Consider the following 22771-nt stretch of genomic DNA (forward strand, 5'->3'; position numbering starts at 1 on the left):
TTCGAGGCACCTGAAGCCCCCGGGTGATTGGGGGATGGGCACTACCATCAGGCACAATGTGCCAGGGCAGTGTCAAAGGGACAGAGCCATGATATTGGGGAGACAAGTGGGGAGCTCTGCAGAGGTGGGAGAGAACTCTGCAAAGTGGGGGGGGTGGGTGGTGGTGTAGAGTCCTCATGTCCTGGTGTGGGATGGTTGACGGGAAAGTTGGCAGGAGATCTCTCAGTAAGCTTTTGCAATGGTGCCCTTAAGAGCTCAACAGCCAGCTTCTCCTGAGGCTCCCCACCCCCAATGGTGAGAATCACATCTTGGCATTTAATGCCATAAGATCACATTTTCAAACTTGCCCAAAAAAGTGTGAAACTCTCCTATCTTCACTCATTCAGACCTTCAAATTTTCTTCATAAAATTCCACCCTTGGAACCTTTTTTGGAAAGAACATCCCTGAAATGTCTCCTTGTCTAGATAGATGCTACTGACTCTCTAATTTTAAAGATAATGCCTTCAAATGTGAAAGATCACCTTCCTACAGCCACCTCATTTATGATGCATTTAATATTTATAAGTTTGACAGCATGGCACTAAGCATAAGATGTAGGCAAATTGGTTTGGAATCACAGGCAACAGTCATCAGTCATCCTGTATCAAGAATAGTAAATGAAGAGTTTCCAGCAGTCCATGGTTTCTGACAGTCTAAAACAGTCCACAAATTCCAAACCAATCTGCCTATACTTTATGCCTGCAGCATGATGCCATACTGTGAAATTTATAACATTTTAGGACTGAAAGATCTGCGCCTGGTCCACTCCGCCCCTTGAGTACAGATTCTGAAGTTTCTCGCGCACACAAGCCTCTTTAGGGGGTGGTGACACCTGATTTATTCTCAATGGTAGCCTGACATAATAACACAGCATGGCGACGTTCCCTTTTTCCGTCTGCCATTTTGATTTTGTCTCTGCGTCGTCGGTTTGCTCCTAATTCCAAATGGTTAGCCCTTTATCTTGCCACCCAGAAATACGACAGGCACGACGCCTTCTCTGCACCATCGCCCACCCGCTCCAGATTTACTAACACAGCAAGATCTATATACAAGCATGTGAGGGCCGCAAACACATCCCTCACCCGCTCTTTACCTGAAAACCAATTACATCCTTAATCGCTCACGCTCTTCACTATCGCAGACTCACTCCCCTGTCGACACGCCCTCTCCAAGCGCGCAGACTCAGTCTGCAGTTGCGTGCTCTTGCTGCTGGTGTTGGAGCCTAACTTTCTCTGGCTGGCGGTTGGATAGGGCGCCATCTTGTTGGGGGAGAATGAGGTATTGAACTGGTAAGTGATGAAGAAATGAGACAAATTCGTGTCAGGGAAGGAACCAAGGATGGAAAGTGGGTTAAGGGTAGCGACGTCAGGAGAGGTAAGCCAAATAAAAGTCACGGTTGTCGGAAAAGGTTGGGCCCGCAAAAATCTGTACGCTACACCCGAAATTGTTTGAAAATACGCTGTCTATGATTGAGATATATTTGGTCAGCGTTGCTAGTCTAGCTTGCCATTTGGAAGTGACATTGTGCAAATAATGAATTTTGCCATTTCTAATCAAATTCACATTATTTGAGCATATAAAATGGATAATACAAAATCAAGCGTGAAAGGGAGGATCAAAGTTTGCAATGCTATCCAAATTTTCCAATGCTATCCAAATTTTCCAATTGGCTGTAAGTGATCAGTAAGCCCAGGAATTGCAGCCCAAAGTGCCAAATTGTGCTTTTATTTTGCTTTGCTAGTGTGTTATAACCATCGAATTTTACTGGAGTCACTTGAGCTGTTTGTTGCATTCTGTGGCAGCTTCTTAAAAGAATCATCTAATTTAGGTCCACATCTTGGACTTCCCATGATGTTGCAAATTGGTCATGTTTATATTTAAAGTTTTCCATTGAATTTGTTTCCTTCACACTTTTTAGGTAATACCTTCCAGATCTTAGCAACCCTTTGTGTGAAGAGAAGTTGTTCATTGAACCTTTGCCAGTTTTATTAAATCTGATATTTTATACCAACTACATTTAGAGAAAGTTTCTGTCAGCCTATGATATCAAAACCCTTCCTAATATCTGTATTAGATATCCCTTTAACCATCTCCACTCCAAGAGGAACAATTCCAATTTATCTGATTTAATTGCAAGACTTAAGCCCTTCCCCACGGTATAAAACTGGTAAACCTCCTTAGTATCATCTCCAAACCTTGATCTCTTCCTAACTTGTGGTGCCTAGAATTATACCCAATGCTCTAGCTGATGTCTAAACAATGATTTGAAATGATTTAATTTGATTTCCTTACTTTTGGTTTGAATGCGTCTGCAAAGTTGAGTACCTCATACCCTTTCTTAACCCTTTATCAAATTGACCTGGCGCCTTCAAGGATTTATGAACATGCACCCCCAGTCCCTGTGTTCTTGCAACCTTAAAATAATTAATGTTATACTGTCTCTCAACAATGTGCTTCCCAATCTGCATCATTTTATACTTATTCACATTAAGTTGGATCTATTATGTGTCTGCTGATTTCATCAGTCTGCATACTTCCTCTTAAGTCTGGCACGATCCACCATACTATTTACGGTGTTGCCAAGTTTGGTATTCTCTGTAGATTTGACAATTGTACTCAGTGTATTGAGGTCCATGATATTTACATATTAGAGAAACAATAATTCTAATTGACCGATTGGCAATGGCCAAAAGGAGCGTAAAACCCAATGGGGTATAAAGGGTGCTGCACAACCAAGAATCTTGTTCTTTCTTTGACCCCATGAACGAGCTACAACACCAGTGACCATCAACAACGACCACCAGCGCGAGGAGAGCCACCACACCCGAGAAGGAAGGAAGACCAGAGCCAGAGTGTCAGACTACGCAGAAGACCAAGACCAAGACCAGCGCACAGATAAAGGCCAATATCTGGTTGGATAGTTGCCAGTCATGCAAAGCTAAATCAAGGTCTTGTACTGGACTTGGATTCTAGTATTTTCTGTAAAGATAACTTATTGTTGATAATTATGGGTGGGTGATTATTGATTGTGTGTCTTAAATAAATACTGATTGTACCAACAAGACATCTCAGTTATTTGTCTGCCATAAAAGGACTAAAGCAGCCTGTGCACCAGGCTGCTGGGGTGGCTCATGGGGGACAAGTATCCTGCTGAGGTCATTACACCAGTGCAGAGACCTAAAGATCAAAGAACAAAACAGGCCCTTTGGCCCAACGAGCCTGCACCGCCATTTTAACATTACGAGTCCCCTCTCCACCCATGACCCTTATCTATGCTTATGGCATTCCACATTGAGGGAAAACTAACTTAGGGACAATTTATTACACCAATCAGCCTAATAGCACATCTTTAGGGTGTGGGAGGAAACTGGAGCACCTGATACCAAGGTAGAGTAATATAATGAGGCCAACACTGCCACCTGGTCCATCACTGAACAGTGCATTGGCCTGCTGAAGATATGATTCTGTTGCCTGGACCACTCTGGTGATGTCTTGCAGTACGGCTGTCAGAGGGTCTCCTGCATCATGATGGTAGCTGTGTGGTCCTCAACATGGCACAGCAATGGGATGATATTTTGGTTTGATTTTATTTATTATTGTCACATCTATGATGATAGTGAAAAGTATTGTTTCATAACAACATAAGAAATAGGAGCAGGAGTAGGCCATCTAGCCCTTCAAGCCTGCCCCACCATTCAGTAAGATCATGGCTGATCTGAAGTGGATCAGTTCCACTTTTCCTGCTTTCTCCCCATAACCCTTAATTCCCCTGTCTATCAGAAACCTATCTACCCGTGACATAAATATATTTAGTGAGGTAGCCTCCTCCACTTCAACGGGTAAAGAATTCCAGAGATTCACCACCCTTTGAGTGAAGAAGTTCCTCCTCAACTCTGATCTAAACTGCACCCCCCTTATCTTGATGCTGTGCACTCTAGTCCTGCTATCCTTTCTAAGCGGGAAGAATCTCTCTACCTCTACCCTATCCATCCCCTTCATTACCTTATATGTCTCTATAAGATCCCCCCTCAACCTTCTAAACTCCGAGTACAGACCCAGTCTATTTAGTCTCTCTTCATAGGCTAACCCCCTCATCTCCGGTACCAACCTAGTGAACCTTCTCTGCACTCCCTCCAAGGCCAATATATCCTTCCGCAAGTGCGGCGTCCAAAACCGCACATGGTACTCCAGCGGCGGCCTCACCAGTACCCTGTACAGTTGCAGCAAGACCTCCCTACTTTTATATTCTATCCCCCTCGCTATGAAGGCCAACATTCCATTCGCCGCCTTGATCACCTGCTGCACCTGCCGACTGTGTTTTTGCGATTTGTGCACAAGGACCCCCAGGTCCCTCTGCACCGTAGCATGCTACAGCTTTTCGCCTTTTAAATAATAATCCCTCCCACTATTATTTCTACCAAAGTGGATAACCTCGCACTTGCTAACATTATACTCCATCTGCCAGGTCCTTGCCCACTCGCTTAGCCTACCCAGATCTCTCTGCAGACTTTCCACACCTTCCACACAATTTGCTTTTCCATTCATCTTGGCGTCATCAGCAAATTTCGTCACCCTACAACACTCAGTCCCCACCTCCAGATCATCTATGTAAATGGTAAACAGTTGAGGCCCCAGCACCGATCCCTGCGGCGCTCCACTGGTCACCAACTGCCAACCAGAATAGCACCCATTGATTCTAATTCTCTGCTTCCTATTAGATAGCCAATTCTCTATCCACGCTAACACCTTACCCCCAACTCTGTGCACCCTAACCTTCTGCAGCAACCTTTTGTGAGGCACCTTATCAAACACCTTTTGGAAATCTAAAAACACCACGTCCACCAGTTCCCCTCTGTCTACCGCACTAGTCACAACCTCATAGAAATCCAATAAATTCATTAAACACGACTTCCCCTTAACGAATCCATGCTGTGTTTGCTCGATCAAACCATTCTTTTCTAGGTGCCTCGCTATTCTTTGATAACAGATTCTAGCATTTTTCCAACTACAGACGTTAAACTAATCAGCCTATAATTCCCTGCCTTTTGTTTGCTACCTATTTTAAATGGTAGTGTAACATTAGCTCTTTTCCAATGTTCTGGCACTTCCCCGGAGTCCAGTGAATTTTGATAAATAATTACTAAGGCATCCACTATCACCTCTGCTGTTTCTTTCAGAACCCTGGGATGCATTCCATCTGGTCCCGGGGACTTGCCTACCTTCAGTCCTGTTAGTCTATCAACCACTCCCTCTCTAGTGACAGTAATCGCATTAAGGCCCTCATCTCCTACCATCCTTCTATCTTTAATATCCAGCAAACTATTTGTGTCCTCCTCCGTGAAGACCGAGGCAAAAAACTTTTTTAAAGCCTCAGTCATTTTTTGTGTGCTCTACAGACAAAACATACCATTCATAGAGAAGGAAATGAGAGAGTGTAGAATGTAGTGTTACAGTCATAGCTAGGGTGTAGAGAAAGATCAACTTAATGCAAGGTAAGCCCATCCAGCAGCAGGGAAGAAGCTGTTCTTAAGTCTGTTGGTAGTGACCTCAGACACAGGTGCGTGTGGTCCTTAATTATGCTGGCTGCTTTGCCGAGGCAATGGGAAGAGTGGACAGAGTCAGTGGATGGGAGGCTGGTTTGCATGTTGGATTGGGCTATATTCACGACGTTTTGTAGATCCTTGTGGTCTTGGACAGAGCAGGAACCACACCAAACTGTGATACAACCCGAAAAAATACTTTCTATGGTGCATCTATACAAGTTGGTGAGAGTGGTAGCTGATATGCCATATTTCCTCAGTCTTCTGAGAAAGTAGAGGTGTTGGTGATGTTTCTTAACAATAGCGTCGGCATGGGGGGACCAGGACACCTAAAAACTTGAAGCTCTCGACACTTTTCTACTTTGTCCCCATTGATATAGACAGGGGCACGTTCTCCTTTATGCTTTCTGAAGTCAGTGACAATCTCCTTCATTTTATTGACATTGAGGGAGAGATTATTGTTGCCACACCTGCTCACCAGATCCTCTGTCTCATTGCTTTACTCTGTCTCATCATTGTTTGAGATCTGATCCACTACAGTGGTGTCATCAGCAAACTTGAAAATCAAATTGGAAGAGAATTTGGTTGTACAGTCATAGGTGTACGAAGAGTATAATAGGGGGCTGAGAACACAGCCTTGTGGGGCACTGGTGTTGAGGATGATCATGGAGGAGGTGTTGTTGTTGCCTATCCTTACTGATTGTGGTCTGTGAGTTAGGAAGTTCAGGATCCAGTCGCAGAGGGAGATGCTGAGTCCCAGGCCATGGAGTTTGGAGATGAGTTTCTGGTGGAGAAAGAGGACCAGGTGAATGCCCTGGAAGAGGAGGCAGACCAGGATGATGTAGAAGATGAGGCTGAGGATGACTTGGTGGAGGCAGGGCAGGAGAATGAGGGAGGGCTTCATTACCCATAGGCTAACCAATTAGGAGGCATGGTGTCGCATTGATGCTGTCACATTGATGTCATGCCATGCTGATGTGCATAGGGGTGTCATGTTGAGGCAGGAGGGTGATGATGACTTGTTGTGAGATAAGCTGTGAAGCTCCCTGGTGCTGCTGAAATCTGACTTCTCCCTGAACTCTGACAGCACATGGATGTCTGGGCCCATGTCTAAAAGTGGGTTGGGGGCACCACCGTGCAGTCCACTGATCCAGGAGTGGTTGGGAGCAGCTGTTTCTTTTTGTTAGATGGCAGTCATGAGGGGGCACAGTTTTAGGGTGAGGAACAGAGGTCTTGGACATTTGTGGGGACAGTCAGTACCTGGTGATTTGTGGAAGCCTGGGATGCACTGCCTTTGGGGGCCAGAAACTATGACCTTTACGACGTCTTCAGCTGAGCACTCTGAGAACCACAGTACCCAGGGATATGGCGCAGATGCTGGGAGATGAGGTACATGTGACTTCAGTGGTACTTGTCAGTGCAGACTTGGTGGACCTAAGGGTCCTGCTCTGTATGATGCTCTGTGCCTTTGCAGGTGGGGGTGCAAGGCTACCTGTGTGTGAGATGGGTCACAGACAGAAGAGTCATGGCTCTGGAGTGCAATACTCATTATTTAATAATATTTATGATATCATAATATATAACAATAATAGTGCATTCTACCCTTTCTAACTACAGTGTCTGCTTTTACCAATGCCCTGTTCTGAGGCCTGGCGCTATATCTCAGTGGTCTTAGGATGCACATTGGATGTGAAGGTGGTAACCTGTGTTTTGTGTTCTGTGTCACGTGGCCTTTGATGTCTTTGGCAGGCATTACCTGGAGGGCTGGGACCTGGGGGTCCCGACTGACTTTTGGGGGTCACAGATATAGCTTTTTGCAATTGCCAGCTGTATCTCAAACATGCTTCCAATGCCCTCAGTCATGGTCCTCAGCGACTCGCCCACGCCTTGGTCCTTGCCACCCATGGCTGTCAATTATTGCACCACACGTTCCACTGTAGTTGCCACCTTTGCAGTGTTGGCCTGGGCAGCACGCAATGCCAGTACCATCTCCTTCACCTGATGGTTGTGGACTCCTTCAGACAGCCTCACAGTTGCTGGAAGGTCCCTGACAGCACCCCCCCCCCGCCCCCTGCAGTCACTGGCTCTGCTTTTGCATTCCCAGCAGCTTTGTGAACATTTTTTCCAGTAGCCCAACATCTGGCTGGGGCCAGCTGTGTCCTTAAATGTAACAGACCTCTGTTTGCATGTTATCGTGGATGTTTCCACCTCCGCCAGATGTACCCCAGAGGTCATGTGGTGCTCACCAGAAAATGACCCCGAAGCCCCTCTGCTAATTCTACCCACTGAGATCTGTGCCTGTGCTCTTGGATGTGTGGGTGATGCCTGTAATATCAGGCTGGTACTCAGTTTTCCCTTGAGGTGCTGGCAGGGTCGCAGGTAAGCCTGCGGTGGACACAGGGTGGCTGGCTCTGGAGGCCCTGGCCTCACCTGGTGGTGTTCCTGCAAGAGATGGATAAGTGCTAGGAAGGGACAGACGTCTGGGCAAATCGACACTTGACAAAGATCTAAATGGATCAAGGGTTTTGAATCCTCTCTTCTGTGGCGATGCCAACATCACTTTTGTTCACAGCCTTTTTGGGCAGTTTCCCTGTGAACTCGATTGCTCATTTGTCAAACGGGAGCAGAAGGCTTAACTCAGGGTTTCTGCCACCCATCTTTTCCCATTCCCTTCATTTGTGGGCCGTCTTATGGAGACATAAGGTGTTGATTGAGAGCTTGATGGCTGGTGGATGCAGGGGTGAGGGCAAGTGGGAATGGGTGGCATAGATCTGCACCGTGCATCGCCAAGCAGAGTGGGGTTGGCAGAGGGATTTGAAGAGAGTGCAGGAGGATCAGGTGCTGGATGACTTTGGGACTTGGTCAAAGTGGATAGACAGGACTGCTGTCAGGACAAGGTGGGTGGAGATTCACCCTTGCAGCCCAAATTAGATTGTTCATTTTCATCCTGCATTGGGTGCCAGTCCTGTGTGTCAGTCCATAGCCACTGACTGCCATGGCCACCGCCTCCCATGTGGCATTGGATTCCCTGCTCTTTGGTTGTCTTCCCTCCCAAGCTACAGGATGGCTTGCCTCTCCTACATGGCTCTAGCAATGTTCCATCTTTAAAAAAAGAGGCCAGCAATGTTCCAGGTTTGCCTCACTAAACCATGGAGCTGGTCTCCATGGTGCCATGTTCCTGGCATGACTGGCTGTGAGTATAGAGGGAGCGTTTAAATGCAGTTCCCCCTTGTTAACGGCACAGAGCTGTGATCACCTCTGGCGATTCACATGCCTGGAGACTCGATAACGGCATTATTTACGTGCCTGCTCTTTAAGTGAACAGTGGCGGTGAATTGTGGTGCAGATTACGCAGATATGACTGGTGCAAATCCCCACTCCATTATACTGTCCGTAATGATAAATTCTGGCCAATGTGTCTCATTGTCAAGATGCTAGACTTTCTTCTACCACGTTCTCTTTAGTACCAATATTAGTTTTATTGTTTGGAAGTGCATTTACTATTGAGAAAACTGTTATAGGCATCATGACATGTATTTTCCTTATAGATATTGCCGTTTTATGTATACATTGATTTCAGTTTAAAGATTGCTGTTTACATCTGCAGCCTTGCCAATGGTCTTTATGATTTTAAGTTAAAATTTAATCCAGACCCAAGCAACTGATTTTCAGTGATTTGCTTGTAATCAGTAGCTTTGACATTTGTGTACAATTTAGACCAGAAAAGATAATAATTCAACTTGAAACTGGATTATTGATTGAACAACTTTTTTTCTGGTCGGGAGTCTTCCCAAAAACTGGGGCCACTGATTTGCAGTGACTAAGTGAAATTGTGCTTTATGACAGTTTATGATTTTCACTGATGTTGTAAGGATCTAATTATACGTTTTTGTGAAAGTTGAACATCTTATCACAGGTTTTGAAATATAGTTTCCTATCTGTTGTAAGATGTGGTAAATGTGTGTGAATGAAAGGTCACTGTTATGTCTATGGCACTTTTGTGAGTGATGTGACCATTACCTGTCATGTATATGACCAAAGATGTGCAGCTTAGATGAATTGCTCATGCTAAGTTGCCCCTTAGTTTTCCAAAATGTGTAGGTTAGAGGATTAGTGGGGTACATATACGGGCTATCGGGATAGAGTGGGGGGTGGGTCTGAGTAGGATGGTCTGTTGGAGAATAGAGTGGGCCGAATGACCTCGTTCTGCACTGTAGGGATTCTATGATTTATATATGAAACAGCCATGTTGACACCAAAAAGGCATACGTCATACTTTCTAAGCACTTGCCCAGAACTTACTACTTTTCCTGGTGCGTTAACCATTGTCATTAATACCAAAGGAGAATGTATAGATTGACTAAATTCTCTAATACTTGACACTGAGGGATGGTGATGGGGGAGGTCTGAAAGCGAAAAACAAAGCAAACCAACTGATGTCAAAATGCAGGACCCCCCCCCTATAGGGAGGTGAGTTTTTTAACTTTGGTTTCAACCTACTTAGAAGTATTCTGAAGACAAAAAAACTTTTGTGAAAGTCAACATAAACTACAGTACCACAATTATGCTTACTTAGTAAATGAGTAAAGCATTTTGTGTAGACAACATCCATGGCCCTTCCCTCATCAATCATGTTTGTCACTTCCTCAAAAAACTCAATAGCATTAGTGAGGCATTATCTCCCTCATACAAAACCATGCTGTCTGTCATTAATAAGACCATTCAGTTCCAAATGTGTATACACCCTATTCCTAAGAACTTCCTCAAACAATTTCACCATCACTGGCTTCAAGCTCACTGGCCTAAAATTATCTGGGTTATCCTCGCTAACTTTCTTAAATAGCAGGGCAACGTTGGCTATCCTGAAATCCCCTGAGACCTCACCTGTGCTCAATGAGGAAACAAAGATTTCTGTTAGAGGCCTAGCAACTTCCTTTCTTGTCTCCTTCGGTAATCTGGAATAATGCCACCTGGCCCAGGGAATTTGTCTACCTTAATGCTTTTTAATACACCTAACACTTCTTCCCTTGTCATGATTTGCTATAGAGGATTTACGTACCCCTCCGAGACATTATCAATCAGTGTGTTCCTCTCCTTTGTGAATACCAAAGCAAAGTACTCATTAAGGATCTCACCCACTCCCTTTGATGACTTTAGCCAGGCTAATGAGGTTGGCTTATTAGAGCATGATCTGCCTGATAAGTCCTAATTGGTTAAATCAGGGCATCTCATGCTTCCTATTGAAAGCAGGTGTGTCAGACTCCCAGCCTGCATTCAGCAGGGAGCAACTGGAGAGCTGACTGTACAGCTCTCATCTGGAGTACTTGCTTGCTGTTGAGGAAGAAGGAAGAAAGGAAAGAAGGAAGGAGCTGGCTGAGAAGTGATCACCATCCAAAGGAGAGAGGAAGAGTCATCACCCTCACTGGTCATCCAGCCAATAGAAAGTCCTCTCCTCTGAGGAGGGGGAGAGGAAGACTGTATCCCAGAACATCAAAGGACTGAGCTGTTGGGCTGGTGCCCCCATTGTCAGGAACCTGTGCCTTGGGAAGAGGGGGGGGGGACTTTAAAAAAAAGTCTGTTTATTCACCATCTACAGAGGTTGGGGGGGGTGAAGACACCCGTGGACTCTTGCATTCTTTGGTTCACAGGGCTGAAGAAGGAAAAGTCCCCCCCATCTGCTGCTGCTGCTGCCCCCAACATTGGCACCCTCCCTTCTTCCTCCTGACTGGGGCACCGGCCTCATTTAGTGCCCAGTCCCCTGTCCTCTCTCCTGCTCCTCCATTCCCCTCTCTCCCCCTCTCTCTGACACAGAGGAGAGAGAGAGAGTACCTGGACCCCACCCTCCCTTGTTCCCTCTCTGCCCTCTAATAGTTAGGGAAGAGACCGCTCCCCCCCCAATCCCGTCTACCATACCCACGATCCCTTCCCTGTCTGTGCCTGACTGTGAAGGCCGGAGAGGCCTCTCGGACAACCATCCCTGCACACCCGCCCCATGGAGAACAATAGGACAATACGCTGTGCCGTACATCTGGACAATCTCGGGGTGGGCGTAGTACCTAGTATTAAACCAATGGTGACAGCGACACTGTTGCCGGTGTCAGGGCCCTCTAGGGCCACTTACGTGGGTGTGGCAGCAGCTAAAGCCCCTGCCACCCTTTAAATTAATAACGAAACAACTCAGGTGAAATGCTACGCCCACCCCAACATGACAATCGAGGCATGTGTTCGCGCAGTGGCTGGGGTTGACGGCCCCTCAGCCATTGTAGTGGCCTCAAAGATGTACGGCAAGGCTGTATTCTTCTTGAAGGCCGAGTGGGCGCTCCACCTTGCCCTGGAAAAGGGGCTCACGGTGGGTGGGATGTTCTTGGCAGTGGACCCCCTTGAGGCCACCGCCCATCGATTAGTAATCTCTAACATCCCGCCCTTCCTCCCCATGGAGCTCCACCTCCCCCACCTCCATCTACTGGGGGAGGTCAGGTCCGAGGTAGTGCCGATCCCGCTCGGCCTGCGAGATCCTGCCCTTAAACATGTCTACTTCCGGCGCCAGGTGTATGTCCGCCTGGCCCGGGAGGAGGTCCTGGAGGGCGGTTTCAATGTCCCTTTCAGGGGCATTGTCTACCGGGTCTTCTGGTCTGTGGACGGCGTGCGGTGCCATGCTTGAAAGGAGAAAAACTGCCCCGCCTCCAAAGCTGCCGACCCCCAAACCAAGGCGGCCGCAGAGGGCACTGCAGCCTCCTCTTCCCCCCCCCCCCAAGTGAGTACCACCTGGCCCCCTGCAAGGCGAGGCCACGCCGGCAGCAGCTGCCACCTTGGCTGCCGGCGGGGAGGGAGTGGAGCCTCTGTGCGGCCAGAAGACCCCGGTGAAAGAAAGGGGGGAAACAGAACGCCGACCCCCACCACCCCAGTCACCCCAGTTGCCGCCTCGGGGAAAAGAAAGAATGCCTCCGGTCCCCCCTCAAAACCGTCTACCGGGCCCATGGGCGCCTCAGCGCTTAGAGCTGGGTCCGGCGTCGAAAATGCACGCGATCCCGGGTCCGGGCATGGGAGGGAGCGCGATCCCGAGCCGGCAGCAGTCACACCTCCCGGGGAGAGAGAAGGGAACGCTAAGGGGCGAGGCAGGAAGGGGAGGGGCAAAGTGCGAGGGGTGTTACCCCTAAAGAAGAGGTGCCACACTGCGAGGGAAGGGGAAATTGAGATCAGTGGGATTCCCCACACCCCCTGCCAAAGCTTGGAAGTTGCGGCGCCTACACCCCTCCCTCAGTTCGTACCATCCCCTGCCCTGCCCCCACCCATCTTCGTACCTTGCCCCCAAGTCGGGGGCAAGAGAAAAGAATAGAAAAAGAACGTGCCGCTGCAGTCCTTCAGGCGGAACTCCCCCGGGCCGGGTGAGATCAGGACCCCCGTGGTTTCATTCCGCCCGGTCAGTTTCAGTACGACCGAGGAGTTCTTTCTTGAACTGCTGGGGGACTGCGGCGGCACCCAGTTGTTCGGGTCCCTGGGCGACGGTGGCTTGGAAGGCCCCCCGTCTCCGTCCCGATCTCTGATGCTGGACACCCCTGATGTCATACCGGAGGGATCTCCAGACCAGTGGGGTGCCAAAGTGTCGGAGGCGGAGTGGGGGACTGAGCCGCCGTCGGCCACGGATCCATAAGCAAAAATTAAAGAGCCCACGGGGAACCCCTCCTTCGCCAATCTTGGGGGTGGGATCAGGGAGGAGCCAGGGCTTGTTGGCAGCTCCGTGTCGCCCGCCGTACGCCCTGCGGTGGGGGATGCGGAGTCGAAGGGCGATGGTCCCGAGGAGGTCAGCTGCTCAGTGGTGGGCATGAGGTCTGTTTCGGAGTCCACCTTCAGCGAGGCGGGTGACTCCCTCGTGCCCCTCACCGAGACGTCCCTCATCCCCACTGGGGACCTCAGGGCCTTTATCAGGACCCACTCTAGCCGCCCTGACTGCGTCCGACTGGCCCTCGACCGTTGGTCGGACCTGGGGCTGCTCGTCCGGTCCTCGCAGGCCGCGTCGGACCTGACTGAAAGAGAGTGGCGTTGGGTACAGGAGTTCCTCAACGGGCTCTCTAGGGAGTGGACTGGCGCGACTTGCGCCAGCGCTCCCCTAGGTAAGTAGATAAGTGGTGATGGTGGCACGATGCTTCTGCCATGAAGGTGACCATAGCCAACATCAACGTTGGCAGCGAACCACTCCGCAGGTTCCAGAGCTTCTCGGTTCTCCATGACGGGAAGTATGTGGTGTGTTTCCCGCAAGAAACCCGTACCGTTCCGGGAGACGAAGCCCTTTGGCACCTGGAATGGTGAGGGGGGGGGGGGGGAGGGGATTTCAACTGCACCCTCGAGGCACGAGGCCGCGTCGGCCCCTTGTGGCGCACCCCGGCGATGGTGAAGTTGCGGGACCTGCTCGGGACCCACAACTTGGTGGATGTTTGGAGACACCTCCATCCTGGCTCCAGAGCTTTCACCTTCGTGAAGCCTGGAGGCGGAGTGTCCAGAATCGACCGCCTTTACGTTTCGAGGGCGTACGTGTCCGGCGTGCCATCGGCCTCCATGCGGCAGGTGCCGAGCACGGACCACCACCTGGTGTGGGCGGCGTTTGTTCCGTCTCGCGCCGGGGGGGGGGGGCTCCGCGTACTGGCATTTTAACAACACGCTGCTGGAGGACGAGCGCTTCCTGGACTCGTTCCATCGATTCTGGGCCGGCTGGAGAAGGAAGCGGGGAGGCTTCCCCTCCTTGAGGCTATGGTGGGATGTGGGCAAGACTCACATCCGTACCTTCTGTCAGGAGTACGCGAGGGGGTCGACGAGGAGGCGGAAATTCAGGCTCGAGGAGTTAGAGAAGGAGCTGTTCAACTTGGAGGCATGTCTCAGTCAGCCTGACGCAGAGCTGGCCCTGGGTCTGGAGTACAGGGAGAAGGACGTGTTGTGGGACCTGTAACTCGTTGGTTCCCGCGGCGCGTATGAGGTCGCGGCTCCAGTTCCGAGTGGACCTGGACCGCGGCTCTTCCTCCTTCTACTCGCTGGAAAAAGGACGGGCTAACCGTCAGCAGCTCCTTATGCTGCTGGCTGATGACAGTTCCCCCGTCTCAGATCCGGAGGGCATCCGGGCTGTCGCCTGGGATTATTACACCTCTCTCTTCTCTCCGGATCCATCCAGTGAGGATGCCTGCTGAGTTCTGTGGGAGGACCTTCCGCAAATCGGCCCGGAGGGCATCGGCAGACTCGAGGCCCCCATCACTATGGCCGAGCTGACCGGCGCCCTCGACAGCCTCCAATGGGGAAAGGCCCCGGGGCTGGACGGGCTGGCCGTGGAGTTCTTCAGGGCGCTCTGGGACATCCTGGGGAGCGACTACGCGGGGGTCCTGGGGGAGAGCATTGCTACCGGGGGGATGCCCCTTTCGTGGTGCAGGGCAGTCATAGCTCTGCTGCCAAAGAAGGGAGATCTCCAGCAACTTAAAAACTGGTGCCCAGTCTGTCTCCTCAGCACGGATTATAAAATCTTCGCCCGGGTGTTGTCTTCACGCCTCGCATCCGTGCTGGACCGCATGATCCACCCCGACCAGTCCTACACGGTCCCGGGCCGGTCGATCCACGACAATATCCATCTGGTCCGGGACCTGATCCACCATTCCCAGAGGGCTGGTCTGTCGAGCGCCTTCTTGACTTCAGATCAGGAGAAGGCGTTCGACAGGGTGGAGCATGAGTATTTACTCGGAACTCTGCCGGCATTCGGGTTCGGGACGCATTTTGTCGCCTGGACTCAATTACTGTACTCTGCTGCAGAGTGTCTGATTAAGGTTAACGGGTCGCTGACGGCGCCACTTTGCTTTGGGAGAGGAGTACGGCTGGGCTGCCCCTTGTCTGGCCAACTATATTCCACATGCGTGGAGCCCTTCCTGCGCCTCTTGCGGAGGAGGTTGCCGGGTTTGACTCTGCGTGGCCCGGACTTGAGGGTGGTCCTTTTGGCCTACGCCGATGACGTGCTTCTCATGTTCATGGACCCGGCTGACCTGCGGAGGATGCGAGAAAGCCAGGCAGTGTACTTCGCCGTGTCCTCTGCTAGGATCAACTGGGCCAAGTGTTCCGGACTCCTGGTCAGTCCTTGGGAGATGAACCCCCTTCCGGAGGAGCTCAGGCCTTTCACCTGGAGCGGGACCAACCTCCTCTACCTGGGGGTCCATCTCTGTCCAGCCGAGGAATCCTGGCCAGAGAACTGGTGGGAGCTGGAGGCCAAAGTTTCCGTCCGCCTGGCTCGCTGGACAGGACTGCTCCGAGTGCTGTCCTACAGGGCGCGAGTTCTGGTCATAAACCAGCTGTGGTACCGGTTGGTCGCTTTGACGCCTCCCCCGGATTTGTCACAAACATGCAGAAGTCCTTCTGGGACAATCGACTGCGCTGGGTCTCTGCAGAGGTTCTACATCTCCCACTTGAGGAGGGCAGCCAAGGCCTGATGTGCCTCCGCACGCAGGTAGCGACCTTCTGCCTCCAGACCCTGCAGAGATACCTGTACTTTGAGCCTCCTCCACGATGGTGTGTCCTGGCGATGTATTTCTTCCGCCAGTTGTACAGCCTCAACTACGACGTGCAGCTCCTGCGCATCAACCTGGGGTGTATTCCGACCTCATTGTGGGAGCTGCCCATTTACCAGGACCTCCTCATGATCTGGAACGCGGTCACCTCGCGACGTAGCTCTCCCCTGTCAGGAGTAGCGGCTATCATGCGAGAGCCGCTGTTCAGGAATCCGCACCTCCAGCCTTACAACTTCAGGTGGCTGGCGGAATGGAGGGCTGTGAGCGCCGGGGTGACCAGGATCGGGGATGTGCTGGATGGCAGAGGAGCGGGCTGGATGAACCCTCGCGTGCTGGCTGAGCGCGCGGGGGTGGCCGTCTGGCGCGCGGCTAAAGCCATCCAAGACCTTAAGATGGTCGTGCTCGGCCCCAAGTGCACACGCGGGCTCGAGGCAGCTCAGGCATGCGGTGGGATCCTGTCCGAGCGTTCCCTTGTTGGGATGGAATTCCACATTGGCCTGAAGCCTAGACAATGCCCCACCGCATAAGCCGTCTCGCGGAAATGACCTCCGTGCCCTTTTCCACCGCGTGGAAACGTTTCCTGTACGGGCAGCTGCTGCACACCTTCCACTACCATGTCCTCGCCTGTCGCCCGGTTACACCTTGGCGGGCCTTGTTGGCAATGGAGGTCTCTCTACGGAGGTATCTCCCCTAATTACCTTGGGGACCTGGGGTGGAGGTTGCTGCATGCAGCGGTGCCGTACAACCGTAGGTTTTTCTGGTACACGGGCTCCCGAGACTGCCCTTTCTGTGGTCTCGAGGAGTCCGTGGACCATGTCTATGTTTTGTGTTATAGATTGCACACCCTTTTTTGTTTTCTCCAACACCCTTTATTGATGTTTTGTTTGCACTTCAGTCCCACGTTCCTGATCTATGGGCACTGGTGTGGAGAGGGGCACATCGGGACACCGACCTCCTCGTGAACCTGCTGCTGGGCCTGGTGCGACACGCCATCAACAGGTCCAGGCAGCGGGTGATCGATGGGGCTGTCCATCCCGACTGCCTGCCCCTCTACCACGGCTACGTTCGCGGCCACGTGTCCCTGGAGAGGGAGCATGTGGTGTCCACGGGTGCAGTTGACGCCTTCCGCGCCTGCTGGGCACTGCAGGGGTGGTGTGTGTTATAGACCCTTACAACCACATTTTGATTTAATGTTTTAAGTTTCCTTTGGACTTTGGTTTCTGTTTGGGCCGTCCCCCCTTCCTTTTTGGGGGACTGCCCCTCTTAATTTGTTCCTAAGATAATTTGAGTTCGTTTTACTCGTTGGGTACATGAAAAGAACTGCCCGTTAAGTCCTAATTGATGGTTAAATAATGGCGTCTCATGCTTCCTATTGAAAGCAGATGTGTCAGACTCCCAGCCTGCATTCAGCAGGGAGCAACTGGAGAACCGGCTGTGTACAGATGTATGGTGCAAATGGAGTTACTTGGTGACGGGACTTTCACCTCCATGGAGTTATTACATAATTTTCCTCCTTTGTCCTTGAGTGGACCAACTCTTTCTCTAGCCACCCTCTTTTTCCTAATACATGTAGAAAATGCCTTGGGATTTTGCTTAATCCTGCCTGCCAAGGACATTTCATAACCCCTTTTTGCCCACCTAATTCCCTGTTTGATGACTTTTCTACTTTTTCTGTATTCTTCAAGTTCTTCACCTTGATGATAACACAGTGAGGTCACTATAAAGAGAGCAGTGATTCCATGCGAAATAGCTGGAGTAAACCATTAAGTGCTGAAGTAGTCTGTAGTGCAAAGCCAATATTGTTGATTAAACCTGTGAAAAAAGCTCAAATGAAACTCAACATGGAGGATGATAAGGAAATTATTTTTAGAAACTTAGTTAATCGATAGTTAACCATTCAGAACATTATTGTATCCCATTAATAAGATCTGATGTTTTTCAACAAAGTGTTAGTCAAGAATTAATGGCGTTATATGATTAAAATCTGATGAAAAGCCGAATGTCTTAAAATGACACAGACAATTCGCTCACTCTACTTATCAAACTTCCTGCTAAAAGACATGGATGCTGAAGAGTATATATATTGACTAACAAAGATCAATGTACAAGATAGTGTACAAGAGTATACGGAGCTAACTGAGATCAGTGAGAAGTGTGAAAACTTTTGTAACAATGTCAGAGGATTACATCATGTCTTATTGTTAGCATGTGATTTTATTGAGGTAGTAGTTATGGATTTTAAAGGTGTGGAAAAAATTTTTGATCTGCATCTTTTATACCTGGTGATCAGATCTAGTCTTTTTTTTAACAATAATAAGGATAATAAGTAAGGACCAAAAGATTATTATATACAACGTCACAGATAAATGGATAACTGGAATTAGGACACCAGAAAAGTTTCTAACTGGAAAATGGGATATTCCTTCTTCCTGTCTTTACTCAGTTTTTAAAAATCTGAATCGTGTTCTTGCCAACCTTTTTTTTCACAGTGCATACAGGTGCTACAGTATAATCTGGAGCCTAAACATCAAAGTAATAGGCCCAGATCAAAAGCGAGAGGCCTGCAAAGTTTCATCCGATCTAATGATACGGTTTATTTTCAGCTAGGACTTAAGATCACAAAACAACATGCAGTTTTGGGGGTGGGGGGGGGATAGGGAGATGTGGTTGGTATGGGTAATCAAGCCACATCAGGAAGATTGTCAGTTGGGTGAGTTTAGTTGCGGGGGGGGGGGGGCGGTGCAGTAGGGTGTCTAGTTAGGTTGGGCCAGCAGGAATAGCTGGGTGAGGGAAGTAGGCGGGTTGGATGAGGGGAGTACTTGGGTGGAGATGGACGATATTTGGGCCAGAGGTTGGTGGAAATCTGAAACTCACTGCCTTGAGTCAGAAACTATCAAAACATTTGAGGTATTTAGATATTCGCTCGTGCTGCCATAACCTCCAGAGCTTTGGGCCAAGTGCTGGGAAATGGCATTTAGAACATAGAACACTACAGCACAAACAGGCCCTTCGGCCTACAAGTTGCGCCGATCATATCCCAACCTACCAGACCTATCTATAAGTCTCAATCCCATTAAATCCCATGTACTCATCCAGAAGTTTTTTAAAAGACCTCAGTGAGTTCACCTCCACCATCACCGACGACAGCCGATTTCACTTACTCACCACCCTCTGGGTGAAAAACTTACCCCTGACATCTCCTCTGTACCTACTCCCCAACACCTTAAACCTGTGTCCTCTCGTAGCGACCATTTCAGCCCTGGGAAATAGCCTCTGAGAATCCGCCGTATCTATACCTCTCAACATCTTATAAACCTCTATCAGGTCACCTCTCATCCTTTGTCTCTCCAGGGAGAAAAGACCTAGCTCCCTCAACCTATCGTCATTAGGCATGCCACCCAATGCAGGCAACATCCTTGTAAATGTCCTCTGCACCCTTTCAATGGTCTCCACATTGTTTTTGTAGTGAGGTGACCAGAACTGCACACAGTGGGGTCTGACGAGCGTCTTATAAAGTTGCAACATTATCTCCCGACTCCTAAATTCAATCCCTCGATTGATGCGGAGTCATCTTTGTTGACCTGTGTGAACATGAAGGGCTGAATGGCCTTCTATGTTGTAAATGTCTACGAATCTATGTCTGCTTCTGACCCAGCCCCCAAGTCTTCAAATCAGAGGTCCCACCCCTGCTACCTGTTCATTGATGTGTTCATTGGCCAGACCTCAGTATAACTGAAGTCTGCTTGACCATTGTGAAAGGCACTCAGCAGGACTGGACGGTTTGAATATGCAGCCTGCAAGAAGTTATCCACATGTTCAGTCTGGGAGAGAGATGAGCAAGAGATTTCAGAAATCAATAATCTCTAACATTTTTTTGCTGGTATGCATTGCTGGACAGTTAGGAAAGCCATTTTGTTTACCTTGCAATATTTGTAGAGGAATAGAGAGAGGAGCAATTGAGAGAGTTTGCAGATTTGAAACTGTGCCGCTTAAATGTACTATTCAAAAATGTTTGTTTTGGAATTTTTTTTAGAATACCTGTAACCTTGCTGTGGGACTCAGGTCAGATTCCTGGGGTGGTCTTATGAAAAAAAATTCTAAGTCCAGAATGAGTGTGAAAATGGAGAGTTTTGGATCTGTTTTTTAGTGAGTCCAAATGTTAAGTCTGATGCATTTGGTGCATGAAAAAATGCTCAAATCAGTTTCTCACCTGTAAGAGGACTGGTGGGGCTTAAATTACCTGAAAGTCAGCTGATGGCAGCAGAGGGTACCATTGCATATGTGCAGATCTCTGTTCTGAGAGCAGCAGAGACCTGTCACAGTCTCTGCTGCTGTTGCTGGCCTCTGGCCTAAACCTGGCACTGCCTGGGTGGACCAAATTCCCCATCCCTTACTGATCGCTATGCGGAGCAAGTAGCGATCTCCCCCTCCCTCACTCCCCATTGATCATTGTTGCGGAGTGGCGGCGATTTTGCCCCCCCCCCCCCCCCCCCGACTGGCCCATTCTGAGTTTGCCCCCTCCCCTCATCGTCCGGGAGTTCTCAGTGGCCTATGATGTACTGGCCAGGCGATCACATCTGGTCCCCGTTAATGGGGGACCCCATACCTGATCCTTGCCAGAAAGAACCCTCCCAGCGAAGCCACACAGGCAAATGAGCCCAGACAATTGAGTCCCAGGCTCGCTAATTCTATTTAAATTTGGTTATAAAAATATTTAAATAATATATTCAGCTTTGCACCTGAAAGGGGCATGAGGCTGATCGCGCTGGATATCCTGTGCTGCTAAGATCACGAGAGGCGAGAAATCAGCCCGCTCATTGGTGGTGGGGCGCAATGGTAAGATTACGCCCTATTGTATATGTAGTACCACGTGACCATTAGGTATTTCTATTATTGCCCTTGACTACCTGTGCTGTGAAAAGATATGAGGAAAGATTGCAAAGTCGTGGCAGCAAGTAACACAGCTGAGGAAATGGAGCTTAACTCTAATTATAACAGGACAGCAATGACTGCAATGCGAACCTTAATGGGATATGTGATTTTTACATAGCTTTTTAGATGTGTAATAACTCTACGTCCTTATTTGACTTGCATGTTCAATTGCTGGGTAGAATCAGGAATCTGAAGCAGCCGTGAGACTGTCCACAACCAGCAGACAAAATTATAAAGTCCCTCGTGTTAGCACCAGGGACACTGAGACACTCTGGCAGAGAGTGACTTGATGTGGATGTGCCGGCATTGGACTGGGGTAAACACAGTAAAAAGTCTGACAACACCAGGTTTTAGTCCAACCAATTTATTTGCAGCAGAGTATGCCTATGGTTCATGAGGGTACTGCAAAGCCGGCACTTCTACCGATAAAGTTGAATGCAGTGCCGGTAACCACTCAAAAGCATATCTTACTGTTAATTTTTTCAGCTTTGTTCAGTGTCTTTGACCTCTGTTGCTCTTATTTGTTTAAAGGATCACTGTGCTGTGATAAAGGCTTTCTTTGTCTTCCCTGCCCATCAGTGTGTTTCAAAGCACTCCTCCACCCCAAGGGCCTAAGTGCAGAGGATACACTGAAGGAAATTAGAAAGCTGAATAAATAGAAATCAGAATCTGAACAAAAAGCTGTATTCCAGAGGTATTATATAAAGTTTTTCTTTTAGTTGTGTTTGATTTCATATATAATGGGGGCAATCCTCTGACCCTTTCAGATGGCTGGCGGGAATCCTGATGCCACAGTGAATGGGACATCAGCCAAAAATCAGGATTTCTATTGAGCATGAAGGCTGTTGGGATTCATCTGCCCCACCTCGTCAGTTCATCAAGAATGGGCAACAATCCAATAATTATGCAAACCTGCTAATTTGAATGTCATTGTCAGGTTTGACAGGCCATTCACTAGCCTCCCGCCATTCACCCGGCTTGCCAGTGGGAATGGCACCAGGTGGGCTTTCCTTGTGCTCCTCACAAGCGGGGACATGGTGTACTGGCCCCCAAGGGCACAGGGGAGCACCAACATTCCCTCAGAAAAGAGGATCATCCATATCTCCCTCCCACCACCACCACTCAAATCACAGGTCACTCCACCCATACATCATGCAGTCATGAGAGAGACCCAACCCAAACCCCTTAGCCCACTTTCCCACTCAGACCTCCCTTCTCCCACTCAGAACCCCCACACATCTCCCCTCCCCTTTCAAACCCCCCATTCGGCCTCCCTTCAGGCCTTGGCAATGTCAACAGTGCACAAGCCCCTGGCACTGATACTCTGGCCTGCTGCCTTTGATGCCCTGGGGACTCGAGGAGGCACAGCTAGTGGCCATTTGCCTCTCTACTGCGTCCAGGCCAAAGAGGAAGGATTTCTTAAGGATCCTGGGGGTTGAGTGGGCTCAGGCTAGGGGCAACGGTTGACTTTGCCATCTCCATTGGGATGGGGTGCTGTGACCGGACTGCCCCTTCTAGCCCTGGAGATCACCCTTGGCATGGTGATTTCAGGCATCCCTATGACAAATTTCTGTATTCCTGCCTGTCAACTGTGAAAATTCTGAAGTGGTCAAGAAACTTTAACCTCCCTGCCGTTCCCGGTCACCTGGCAGGATTTTAAACCTTTGCAATTGCATGTGAGATCAAACACCTTTGAAGTCCTCTGACAGAGAGGAGAGGAACGATCT

The 22771-nt window shown here is 49.4% G+C and overlaps 1 protein-coding gene across 1 annotated transcript in view; it reads left to right on the forward strand.

The window, feature by feature from the left end:
- Positions 1-1260: 1260 nt before the first annotated feature.
- Positions 1261-22771, forward strand: part of LOC145342026 (matrix metalloproteinase-15-like) — a 194474-nt gene continuing 172963 nt past the window's right edge. Inside the window, exon 1 of the mRNA XM_080187171.1 lies at positions 1261-1414. Within this exon, the coding sequence (XP_080043297.1) occupies positions 1379-1414 (36 nt within the window). The 5' untranslated portion in view covers positions 1261-1378. The remainder of the gene's footprint in view (positions 1415-22771) is intronic.

This window comes from Carcharhinus amblyrhynchos, chromosome 4 (assembly GCF_965287045.1).
Source record: "Carcharhinus amblyrhynchos chromosome 4, sCarAmb.v2.hapA, whole genome shotgun sequence".
Taxonomy (NCBI): domain Eukaryota; kingdom Metazoa; phylum Chordata; class Chondrichthyes; order Carcharhiniformes; family Carcharhinidae; genus Carcharhinus; species Carcharhinus amblyrhynchos.